General features: G+C 35.3%; 1 protein-coding gene across 11 annotated transcripts in view; it reads left to right on the top strand.

The window, feature by feature from the left end:
* PNISR (PNN interacting serine and arginine rich protein) overlaps window positions 1-13126 on the top strand; it is a 26293-nt gene extending 13167 nt beyond the window's left edge. For 4 of the 11 annotated variants that reach the window (XM_009451709.5, XM_009451711.5, XM_009451710.4 and 1 more), the window contains 10 exons: window positions 361-549; window positions 2133-2356; window positions 3747-3918; window positions 4816-5006; window positions 6925-7062; window positions 8391-8490; window positions 9211-9264; window positions 10384-10554; window positions 11460-12546; window positions 12779-13126. In XM_009451709.5, the coding sequence (XP_009449984.1) occupies window positions 361-549; window positions 2133-2356; window positions 3747-3918; window positions 4816-5006; window positions 6925-7062; window positions 8391-8490; window positions 9211-9264; window positions 10384-10554; window positions 11460-12546; window positions 12779-12809 (2357 nt within the window). In that variant the 3' untranslated portion in view covers window positions 12810-13126. Of the gene's footprint in view, window positions 1-360; window positions 550-781; window positions 2357-3746; window positions 3919-4815; window positions 5007-6924; window positions 7063-8390; window positions 8491-9210; window positions 9265-10383; window positions 10555-11459; window positions 12547-12778 lie in introns of those variants that run through there. The other 7 variants (XM_063813297.1, XM_063813299.1, XM_063813298.1 and 4 more) reach the window with 2 other exon arrangements.

Here is a 13126-nt window from a genome sequence, read left to right as displayed (position 1 = left end):
TTTTTGTAAAGGTGATGACATTTAAAAATTCAGTAAACTAAGATGCAGGGGATAAATTTTATATGAATTAATATTAGAAATGGGTTAAGAGTGTTTTTTGTGGAGTTCTTTCCTGAAAGTGTAAGTAGTTTATATTATTTTTTAGCCTGAATATGGGTTATTTGCTAAGTACCCTTTCAGACACAGTATGCTTTAATATTTAAGATCTCATTCAAAAAAATTTTTTCTAATTTCCCTCATACCCTCTCTGTCTGAAATATTTAAGATCTAAGGAATAGTTGAACTGCTTGTTTTACATAGAGGCACTATTCTTTTAACTCCTACATTCTGAATGCTGAATTCAGTGTTAATTTACGTTAGGCCAGATTGATTGGGCTGCATTGGCCCAAGCTTGGATTGCCCAAAGAGAAGCTTCAGGACAGCAAAGCATGGTAGAACAACCACCAGGAATGATGCCAAATGGACAAGATATGTCTACAATGGAATCTGGTCCAAACAATCATGGGAATTTCCAAGGGGATTCAAACTTCAACAGAATGTGGCAACCAGGTTTGTTGTTCATGTTTTCACAATTTTAAGACTTTTAAAAAACAGAATGAAGATTATTATTAAATTTTTTAATTTGCTTAGTTGTATGACTTCTGGAAATTAATGCTTCTTAAAGAATAGGCAGTTTTCAATTTGATTTGACTTTGACATTTTGTGGTTAAAATTATTCTGTACTCATTCTGCTAGCTTTGTGGCACTCAGTTTGATTCTTTTCTTGGTTCTTCATTCCTAGGCTGACAGGGGCTGGGAACACTCTGGAAACCTCACTTGGCATCTAGGGAAGAGAGCATTCTTTGTCTCTCTATTGCAACCTCTGGCCTTTTCAGAAGCAGCACTGGCAGAGTAAAACATGTCTAGCCTCTAATTAAAGAAAAATTGTGTCACTGTGTGACAAATTAGTCTGTCAAATATACTCTGCCCCTACCATCCGCCTACCTTTTTCTTCCCTTTTTTTTTTCAGATAGTGAAGATCTTTCATAAGTTTTTGTGTGTTTTACTTTTTTGTTTGTTTTATTTCACAGTATGATGTAGATTTCTTGATGCTAATTCAGTCTTCCACGGCTTGTGTTATTCCTTTTTAATAGTCACTTGAAACTATGGAGGAAATCAGCCTCTCATTTGGGTATGCTGATGGTGAAGTCATAACCTCCTTTCCCTATTAATACTTTTTGTTTCTCCTTATAAGAATGGAGACCTCAGTCGAGACCAGCCTGGGCAACATAGCAAGGCCCTGTCTCTACAAAAAAAAAAAAAAAAACCTTAAAAATTAGCCAGGCATAGAGGCGCATGCCTGTAGTCCCAGCTACTTGGGAGGCTGAGGTGGGAGGATTGCTTGAGCCTAGGGGATTGAGACTGCAAGGAGCTGTGATCACGCCACTGCACTCCAGCCTGGGTGACAGAATGAGTCCCTCATTTAAAACAAACAAATAAAAAAAACGAGAATTCAGATTACTTTTAAAAACATAAATATTCTAGTCTTTGATACTGTGAGGTGGTTCATTTCTAGCTTTCTTGAAAGTGAAATTTCCCCACATTTGAAAATGTTTTAGTTCCTAAGTTTAAGTTCTTAAATGACTCCCCCGGGCATCCCTACCCCTTAGTTTTACTTTACTTTGTGACCCTGGGCAAGTGATTTACCTCTGTGTGCCTCGATTTTCCCTCCCGAAATTGGCAAAAATAATACCTAATTTCTCCCTACCTCACAGGGATGTTGTGAGGATAAATGTGTTCGTGTAAGAAAGAAATTATATAAAACCTCAAGGTATTATTTTTGTGGTGTTGTTACTAAACAAATATAAAAATTCAACAAAAATAGTGCTTTGGATTTTGTTACATTTGTTAAAAATAACTTTGGGCATTTGGTTAGGATATGAATTAGAGTGGAGTTAGCTCATTTTGAATTATATATGACAGTTTAGTTCATTGCTTATTTTTAAGGTAAACAAAAGGAATTTGACCAAGAAGTCATAAGTTGTTTTTTAAATCTGTATGTTTACTGAAAAATCTTTCTTGAGATCTTAAAATTCTGTGTTGATTTTGTTATAACCGCCTGTTGAATGTTTTTATGCCTAAATCTTAAATAGAATGGGGAATGCATCAGCAACCCCCACACCCCCCTCCAGATCAGCCATGGATGCCACCAACACCAGGCCCAATGGACATTGTTCCTCCTTCTGAAGACAGCAACAGTCAGGACAGTGGGGAATTTGCCCCTGACAACAGGCATATATTTAACCAGAACAATCACAACTTTGGTGGACCACCCGATAATTTTGCAGTGGGGCCAGTGAACCAGTTTGACTATCAGGTGAAAGATATTTTGTTGCTTTAATATTGTAGATGTGCACGTAATCCATTCTTTGGAAGTGTCTCATCAAGAATACCTAAGATACGTGTTTCACTTTTCAGACTTGTATAAATAAGCACATTCTGTCTCAGTTATCAATTTTTGAGTATTAAAATAATTAGAATTTGTTTTCTGATTTTTTTATTTCATTAGGAAAATGGTATAAAAGATCATTAGGGAAAACTTTTGAAAAAATTAAAAATGTATAAGTGCAATAGCTATATGATGTTTTATTTTCTAATTTATATTTCAAAATGGTATATTTAAATGTTAAAGACTAGAGAATGCACAGTAATTGAATATAGCTCATGGTTAAGACATGAATAAAAAATATAGATCATTTTCCTAAGTGTAATTCCTTGTGCTATGTAGAATTATGACTGTTTTTCTAGTGTCATTTTTTTTCCATTCTGACATGACATGTTAATGGAATTGTATATAATTTCCTCTGTAGCATCCAATTCATTCCTAGGGACATAGAACTCTGTGGGGAATAGTGTTGTATGTTGGGCTTTATTTACTTCATTCCCTCTGCCGGGGTCTACGCTTAAATTATAGTGCTAGGTGTCATTTTGAAATAACTGATTGCAATTATTAACTTATAAACTGCTATCATAATTTAAAATTTTGAAAGAATTATTTCATGAATTCTAGGGTAGATTTGATAATGGACATATAGTATTCACCTTGAGATGGTAATCCTCTCATTAATAAATATTCAGATACTTGTATACTTGGTATACAGATACAACAGTTTTTATGTTGTTTGAAGAAATATAATGGCAGGGAGCATCTGCTTACCCTACTTTTGCATGGTAGATCCCATGTAAACAAGACAAAGAGCTGTATTGGCAGCTGGCCTAGAAAAGCCTCTGAAAATAGCAAAATTGCAGAAAATATTTAATGATTCATTAACTTCTATCTTTGCTTATAAATGAATATATCTGCAAGATTATAGAAACAGCTTAAGTTGTTTAGTTCACTTTTTGTTCACTGTAAGTAGGATGTTGAAATTGACAAAAATGTCTAGTTAAAGAGAAATTAGTATCTATTTGATGTCTTAGTGTGGTAGGATTAGCTTGTAAATGGATTCAGAATGAAAAATTTCATATACTTCTTGAAAGTAGCTTATCAGCTGGCTTTTAGAAGCCTCTTTGCATTTACGTAGCCGGAAAATCTTAAGTAAGCCTAGGTTCTTGGGACTATAGAAGTATCGGTGGATATTAGAGCCATGGAATTCTTGGATGTGCTGCACACATGGATTTCTACTGTCCCAGTTCATAACACACGTGTGTCCCAGAGAGTATATTGTATTAATTTGAAGAAAAAATAAACTGCAATACTCTTTCAGCATGGGGCTGCTTTTGGTCCACCGCAAGGTGGATTTCATCCTCCTTATTGGCAACCAGGACCTCCAGGACCTCCAGCACCTCCCCAGAATCGAAGAGAAAGGCCATCATCATTCAGGGATCGTCAGCGTTCACCTATTGCACTTCCTGTGAAGCAGGAGCCTCCACAAATTGGTAGCTATTTAACTTAGTTTAGTGGACCACAATTGGCATGACTTTTTTATCATATAAAAAGGATGTCTTGTTTTCTTAAAATTGTTTGAGTATCTCTGATGTGTTAGGAATTGACACTTTATTTTTTATGGTCATAAAGCTTAAAATTACAAAAATGATACTGGTCTGAAATTAAAAGGTTTAAATAATTTTCTTTAAACCTTCACATTAAATTCCAGATTTTGTGATGAAGTGAAAATTTATGCTAGCCATAGCATGTTGGTATTTTCTTCAGTGTAGGCATTTCAGTACATTATACAGATATATGAGCCCTTCTCCTTTTAAATCTAATTGTTCAATCTCTGTCCACTCTTAGTTCATCTGATGCACTGCTGTCAGATTAATTTTCCTCTGGTTATTTCACTTCCCCTAAGTATTTTGGCAGAAAATTTCAATTTTTTAAATAACATTGTAGAGCCAGCCTATTTCAAGTGACAAATACATATTTATGCCACTTTATATCTGGAAAGTTCTAAATTGTTCAGTATTTAATGGACAGGAGCATTTGTTAATCTTTACTTTTTACATTTTAGGAAGATTCTAACTTTACTGCTTTTTTAACTTACTAGCAAATCACTTAATTTTTTCGAGTCTCAGTTTCCTCACCTGTGGAAAAAAGTGGAGTAATAGTAGTGATCTCTGAGGGCTTTTGTAAGGATTAAATTAGATGATGGTTTAACATGCTTTCATTGTGTCCTGGCAGATTTTAAGCACTAGAGCAGTGGTCCCTGCTGTTATTAAAAGTGATGGCATTGAAGAAAGGCATGATATTTAATGGGATATTTTTTAAATTTACTCACAAGTTTGTAGAAATATTTTACTTAACTGACTTGCGTATATTTTTCCCACGTGAAACAGATGCAGTAAAACGCAGGACTCTTCCCGCTTGGATTCGCGAAGGTCTTGAAAAAATGGAACGTGAAAAGCAGAAGAAATTGGAGAAAGAAAGAATGGAACAACAACGTTCACAATTGTCCAAAAAAGAAAAAAAGGCCACAGAAGATGCTGAAGGAGGGGATGGCCCTCGTTTACCTCAGAGAAGTAAATTTGTAAGTAGAATCCCCAACATGAAACTCCATGTGAAAATCTTGGTTGTGTGAAAACTTTACTGAAATAGATATTTTAGCCTATAGGAAAGTATTAGAGTGATGTTCCTAAGATTACGTTCATTAAGTATATTGAGGATTATGATTTTATATATGTGTTACTGAAGATACAGTAAGGAGAAAATGGGACAACAAGTTTATAAACACTTCATTCCAGAGAGCTGGCTAGATCTTGATAAACAATCTGTATTCATTCATTGTGGTACAGATGACTCCCTGGTGATAGATTATAAAACAAAGCTACATTAAAATAGTAATAGAGAAATAAAATCTCCCTCTTTTGAACATTTAAACATATACCTGAGGATGTAATAATTTTGATTGTTTTTGACGTGAGCACTGGAAGTATAACAACATTTTAAGTCTTCAAATCTTCATCAGTTAGATGGCTTGAGTGGTTTAGGAACTTTTTTATTCAGCAGGTATGATAGCCACAGCACTGGCCAGTATGCAACTCAGGAAATTTGTCTGTCTTGCACGGCCATTTTCTGCTTTAGAAATAAGTCTCAAGAAGAGCAGAATAACTAGATTTTGGCAGGCATTAGTTTTGCTTAAATTCTATAAATTACTTTTATTTTTCCCAAAAGATCTATGCAAAATCTGTGTTTTTATTCTAGATGTTAAGTAACAAAAATAAGAAGCAACAGAAAGACACTGTTAAAGGTTACTCTTTTTTTTTTTTTTTTTTTTTTGTCTTTTTAGGCAGTTGGGGGATCAGGGTCTCACTCTGTTGCCCAGGCTGGAGTGCAGTTGCACAGTCATAGCTCAGCATAGCCTTGAACTCCTGGACTCAAGCAATCCTCTCACCTCAGCCTTCCAAGTAGCTAGGGCTACAGGCGCACACCACGACTCCCACCTAATTTTTGTATTTTTTGTAGAGATGGGGTTTCACCGTGTTGCCCAAGCTGGTCTTGAACTCCTGGCTTCAAATGATTCTCCCACCTCGGCCCCCCAAAGTGCTGGGATTACAGACGTTAGCCACTCTGTCCAGTCTTTTTTTAAAAAAAATCTTTACATGAAATAGTGGTGTTCCAAATTTTTTTTAAGCATCAAAAATTGTTTGGAAATTTTCCTTCCTCTTTCCTCCCAAATGCCTGTGGGATTGTGTTACATATATTTTTCCCCTGGTTCACGTAGTCTTTCCACAGTAGTATTTAGGTGGTCATCTTGTCTTTTACTTAGTGGGATTATTAAAAGTGACTAGGGGACACTTCTCTGACAAAGGAAAGGGTCACATGCAATCTGGATCCTGAAACCTAAAACCATACAAAGACAGGAGACAAACTGCTGGCATTTGTTTAATCTGAAGTAGACCTCATTTTTATCTGTTTATTATGAGCTAAAAAGAAGCATGTTTTACTGAGTTTCAGGGCCAGCTGAGATCTTGGCCCTGAAAAATCTGATTAGAGATTTTTCATTTTAAGTCGTGCAACTTTAGGTAAATAGCTTAAATACATAGCTGTAAAAGTTATACTGAATAATATGTCTATGGTCCATTTATCCAAAGTTCTATAAGTGTCTCATTTCAGGCCCATTATATGTAATAGATAGTAATTAAATCAGTCTCTGGGCATTATGTTTTTCTGGGTATTTATAAAATAAGGTTAAAATTGACTAAGGGAAAAGTAAAATTGAAAAAACAATTTATTTTCCTAAGCCTTCTTGTAATCTTACATTTTTCCCAGGTTATACTTTTTAAATTATCAAATGAAATCTGTAGTAAATGTAATTTAGATAGCAGTTTCACTCATATTTCTGTTTCATAGACTTTTTAATTTGGGGTTTAAGATTTTCTGTATGTAAGATAAGGATTTTACATTATACACATGAATTTGGACTACCATACTATTATTTTTTATAGGATAGTGATGAGGAAGAAGAAGACACTGAAAATGTTGAGGCTGCAAGTAGTGGGAAAGTCACCAGAAGTCCATCCCCAGTTCCTCAAGAAGAGCACAGTGACCCTGAGATGACTGAAGAGGAGAAAGAGTATCAAATGGTAGAATGTTAAAGTTCTTACTATGTACATGGATTTATTTTGTTTGCAATTTTTTTTGGAGAAAATATTAGAGGAAAAAACAGAAACTAGAACTGCTGACCAGTATTATTAATTGAAGAGATACTCCTTTTAACTTAAAACAATTATAGAAACCTTTATTAATAGGGACTTTTTAAAATGTTTTGATTTCAGGCTGGGGTAATCCTAGTACTTCAGGGGGCCAAGGCAGGAGGATTGCTTGAGTCCAGGAGTTCAAGACCAACCTGGGCACTGCAGTGAGACCTTGTCTCTACAAAAAATTAGCCGGGCATAGTGAGGTGCACCTGCAGTCCCAGCAACTCAGGAAGTTGTGGTGGGAGGATTGTTTGAGCCTGGGAAGCAGAGGTTGCAGTGAGCCGAGGTGGTGCCACTGCGTTCCATCCTGGCTGACAGAGTGAGACCCTGTCTCGGAAAAAAAAGAAAGAAAAAAGTGTTTTGAATTCAGTGTGTCTACTATACAGATACATTTATAATATTTTTTTCTTTGATCCGTATGATTTCGGAATATTTATTTATTTATTTATGGAGATGGAGTCTCGCTCTGTTGCCCAGGCTGGAGTGCAATGGCAGGATCTTGGCTCACTGCAACCTCTGCCTCCTGAGTTCAAGCAATTCTCCTGCCTCTGCCTCCCGAGTAGTTGGGATTGCAGGTGCCCACCACCATGCCTGGCTAATTTTTGTATTTTTTCAGTAGAGACAAGGTTTCGCCATGTTGTTCAGGCTGGTGTCGAACACCTGACCTCAGGTGATCCGCCCACCTCGGCCTCCCAAAGTGCTGGGATTACAGGTGTGAGCCACTGCACCCAGCCTGGAATTTTGTTGAAGTTTTGATGTTACAGAAAAATGTTCAAGATACTTTATTCCTTGAAATGGCTGCTCTGATGTCTAAAAATATTTTATAAAATGGTTTTGTGGCTGGGCACAGTGGCTCACGCCTGTAATCCCAGCGCTTTGGGAGGCCAAGGCAGGCAGATCACTTGAGATCAGGAGTTTAAGACAAGCCTGGCCAACATGGTGAAACCCCATCTCTACTGAAAATACAAAAATTAGCTGGGTGTGGTGGTGCACACCTGTAGTTCCAGCCACTTGGGAGACTGAGGCAAGAGAATCACTTGAACCCAGGAGGTAGGGGTTGCAGTGAGCCAATATCACGCCAGTATGATCCAGCCTGGGCAACAGAGTGAGACTGTCTGAAAAAAAAAATGGCTTTGCATTTTAATATTTTTGAAGATGTCACACTATTAGTAGCTATAATAATTAGAAATACTGTATAAAATGCTCTTTTTTAGATGTTGCTGACAAAAATGCTTCTGACAGAAATTCTGCTGGATGTCACAGATGAAGAAATTTATTACGTAGCCAAAGATGCACACCGCAAAGCAACGAAAGGTATATTTTGGTGTTTCTGGTTTTGCTTTTCCTGGGGTATTTTGGTTCTGATGACTATTTTGGCCTTTTTTTGTTGTCCTTGTTGGATTTCTACCAGATATTTGAATATTCTCTTGCATGTTTTAACTCTTAAAGATTAGATTCGTAGACACCATATTAAAGCTATACAAATATTTTTGTTTTATCTGACCTACATGAGTACAAATTAGCAATCATGCTGTTTTCCTCTAAAATGTATTGTGGAAAATTCCTGGTGTTCAGTTTATTTCACCTGATTTTTTTTAATAGATAACATGGCATTGTTGTGTGACTTCTGATACAGTTTATTTTGACTAATGAATTTTGAATTATCAACCTACAATTTTTAGTTTACCACTTATCTCTTACAGAAGCAAGGGATTCCCTACCCCTAGATTTTTAGTAACACCTTAAAAATGTATTGAAAACAAAAATTAAGTTACATGTCATAATCTCAGAAGTAGACATACAGATATACCTGTCAACATTTTTTCTCATTATAAACCAATTTCAACTCACATCAGAGTTATAATTTCAAAGCCAGACATGATACTGGTTTAAAATGAATGTTATGTTTTTAATGTTTCTTCTCTCCCCAAAAAGCAGCAATAGTAGTAGATTTAACAATACCATAGACTCATGACTATGAAATCGTGGCTATTTGTGTTAACATGTTGTTCCTGTTGTTGATGTGATACAAAGCTCCTGCAAAACAGCTGGCACAGTCCAGTGCACTGGCTTCCCTCACTGGACTCGGTAAGTGTTTTCCATATTTGTGAGAGGGCCTAAAGGGAAAAATCACACATACATTGTCTCTCTGCGTATTCTATTTTGAAACTGTATTAGTCCTACTCAGTTTATAAAAACCTAGGTCTTAGGGTTATGTCATCCTGTCTAAAAAGGTTTGCCTATTTTTTTGACTAACGCATTCACAGTGAGAAATTTATAAATGTGATGGTTAATTCATAGTTTATTGGGGCAGGTTATATTGGAAGATTTCCTTATTGCTCCAATATATGCATTTTATATATATATAATTATATATGAACACCTATAGTTTGTACTTAATAATTCATAATTTAGCCATGATAGTATCTAAGCTCACTTTCAGAATTATTGCATACATGCCTTAGGGAAGAACCTATCCACTAATGCTTTTAATAACTTACATAGATTGTGTTGCGGCAAGTCAAGTTTTAATATAGAGGAAAGGGTTTATCTTATCATAGTAAAATAGTAGTGATGTGTTCATAATTTACTATTTGCATGGTATTATTATCAAGGCTGTAAAAGCTTGAATTTGCCTTTTCCACATCTTCATTTCAAATTAATTTTTGTGAGGACCCAGAGAAGTGGGTAGAACCAAATGCCCATGTGGTTTTGTTATGGTTATTTAGATCATTTCAGGGTGGGGAGTATTTTCAGCACCATAATATTTCTGTACCAGGGAGATTATAGTATTCTAATTTTTTTAGGGAAAAATTGCTTAGCTCTAGGGATTTCTAAACTTTGAACAATAAAAGTTAATTTTAGAAATACTTTCAGGGTCATCATTAAGCTTTAGCGTGGCTTTGTTACTGCCCTGTTAAGTAGTTTTGTTGGTTAGTATGGACAGTACAGCAAACCCATTATGATTCCTTTACACTGAGAAAAATATGAAATAGTCCAGAAAGAATAAGATATTAAGTAACCTTTGCCTGAAGGTTCTGTGAACTCCTTAAGCGTTTGAATGTATACTTCTCCCCACCCCGAATAAGCGTATTCTTCTGGGAAAAGGCAATGAAAAAAGAAATGAACTTTCTTCTCAGACCTTGAAAAGTTTTTAGTGCATAGTATAATTTTTTTCATATGATAGACTGAGCTTTATGCACACAGGTGGACTGGGTGGTTATGGATCAGGAGACAGTGAAGATGAGAGGAGTGACAGAGGATCTGAGTCATCTGACACTGATGATGAAGAATTACGGCATCGAATCCGGCAAAAACAGGAAGCTTTTTGGAGAAAAGAAAAAGAACAGCAGCTATTACATGATAAACAGATGGAAGGTGTAGTATACCTTTTAGACTTAATTTTGGTCCAGTTTTGTATTTCTTTTTATTTTTTAACTAACCTAAAAATATCAAAGGATAAAATAAAGGCTATATTATAAATAATATGTGATATAACTGAAACTAAAGTCACAATTTTTGTTTGGTTGTTTTAGGAGCCATTTATTGCAGTGGCTATAAGCCAAGCTATTTAGGGTATTTTTATTTCTTGCTAAAAGTCTTGAAATGAAAAAGATGACTTTTGAAATGGGAAAAATATATTTGTAAGACTATTGAAAAGTAATTTGTAGCTAGGATATATAAGGATAATAGAGAACCTAGAAGTTTTTTACTTAAGATACTTTACCTAATACTAGGAATAACAAAAGAGAAAATTTACTTAGAATTTCTTCTTTGAAAAATCTAAGGTAATTAAGAGTTAGCAGCTAAGACTTCTCTATAAACCACTTACTTACCTTTAAAATTTTGCTTTAGTTGGACAAAAGGGAAGTCTTTTCCTACTTGCCTCACACCCACCTCTACATCTTGATACTGTATTTTGCTACACTGTCCAGGAGGGTAACGTAACTAACTACAAGCTATAGAGAACTTCAGATGTGGCTAGGCATGTGCTGTGGGTATAAATTACATGCTAGATTTCAAAAACTTTACTTGAAAAAGAGAACAGAATTTTTTAAAATTATGTGTTGAAATGATAATATTTTTGGTATATTGGGTTATTTTACCTGTTTCTTTTTACTTTTTTAATGTGGTTACTAAAAAATTTTGAATTACTTATATGGCTTGCGTCATAATTCTATTGAAAATGGTGTTGTATTGTTACAGTCTGGTAGCTTGACATTTGGTAGTATGAGAATTTTACATGCACATTTTCTTAGTGTTTTTGTCTTTTTCTGTTTCAGAAGAAAAGCAGCAAACAGAAAGGGTTACAAAAGAGATGAATGAATTTATCCATAAAGAGCAAAATAGTTTATCACTACTAGAAGCAAGAGAAGCAGACGGTGATGTGGTTAATGAAAAGAAGAGAACTCCAAATGAAACCACATCAGTTTTAGAACCAAAAAAAGAGCATAAAGAAAAAGAAAAACAAGGAAGGAGTAGGTCGGGAAGTTCTAGTAGTGGTAGTTCCAGTAGCAATAGCAGAACTAGTAGTACTAGTAGTACTGTCTCTAGCTCTTCATACAGTTCTAGCTCAGGTAGTAGTCGTACTTCTTCTCGGTCTTCTTCTCCTAAAAGGAAAAAGAGACACAGTAGGAGTAGATCTCCAACAATCAAAGCTAGACGTAGCAGGAGTAGAAGCTATTCTCGCAGAATTAAAATAGAGAGCAATAGGGCTAGGGTAAAGATTAGAGATAGAAGGAGATCTAATAGAAATAGCATTGAAAGAGAAAGACGACGAAATCGGAGTCCTTCCCGAGAGAGACGTAGAAGTAGAAGTCGCTCAAGGGATAGACGAACCAATCGTGCCAGTCGCAGTAGGAGTCGAGATAGGCGTAAAATTGATGATCAACGTGGAAATCTTAGTGGGAACAGTCATAAGCATAAAGGTGAGGCTAAAGAACAAGAGAGGAAAAAGGAGAGGAGTCGAAGTATAGATAAAGATAGGAAAAAGAAAGACAAAGAAAGGGAACGTGAACAGGATAAAAGAAAAGAGAAACAAAAAAGGGAAGAAAAAGATTTTAAGTTCAGTAGTCAGGATGATAGATTAAAAAGGAAACGAGAAAGTGAAAGAACATTTTCTAGGAGTGGTTCTATATCTGTTAAAATCATAAGACATGATTCTAGACAGGATAGTAAGAAAAGTACTACCAAAGATAGTAAAAAACATTCAGGCTCTGATTCTAGTGGAAGGAGCAGTTCTGAGTCTCCAGGAAGTAGCAAAGAAAAGAAGGCTAAGAAGCCTAAACATAGTCGATCGCGATCCATGGAGAAATCTCAAAGGTCTGGTAAGAAGGCAAGCCGCAAACACAAGTCTAAGTCCCGATCAAGGTAGTATACTTTTTAAAGTATTTTGTCTGATTTTTTAAAAAATTTGACTGAATTTATTCAAAGTTGAAAGTGTCCTTTCTCTCTCTCTTTAATAAACTCAGTTTGGTACTTGATAAATAATCATAGTCTTAAATGTTAGAAATCCTATATAATATTATTTATTTAAAATTGCAGATTTTTAGTTTAAAATACATTTTTATTTTTAAATTTTGTCTTTTCCCTTTTTTTTCAGATCAACAACCCCTCCCCGTCGTAAACGCTGAGGAATGATGTGGCAAGAATGCCATGATGTTCTTTAAAAAAATTCCATGAGTTTTAAGGGCTTGTCTCATTATAGAGGCACATTGTGGCTGTGTAGGTGAAACCAGAATCTTTTTTTTTTTTAATCTGTAAATAGGTGTACTTTTTCCAATGCTGCTCCAAGTTACTTAATAGGATTTCTTTGTATTACGTTTTTTTCAAAAAATATAGTGCATAATAAGACTATAAACATGCCATTCTCTTTCAGCTGTAATGTTCTTAAAATTATTCTTGAATGTACTGTGATGTCAATAAAGCTCTTTAGTTCATTTTTGTTAAA

Source organism: Pan troglodytes, chromosome 5 (assembly GCF_028858775.2).
Source record: "Pan troglodytes isolate AG18354 chromosome 5, NHGRI_mPanTro3-v2.0_pri, whole genome shotgun sequence".
NCBI lineage: Eukaryota > Metazoa > Chordata > Mammalia > Primates > Hominidae > Pan > Pan troglodytes.
This window is presented reverse-complemented; position numbering and strand designations above follow the sequence as displayed.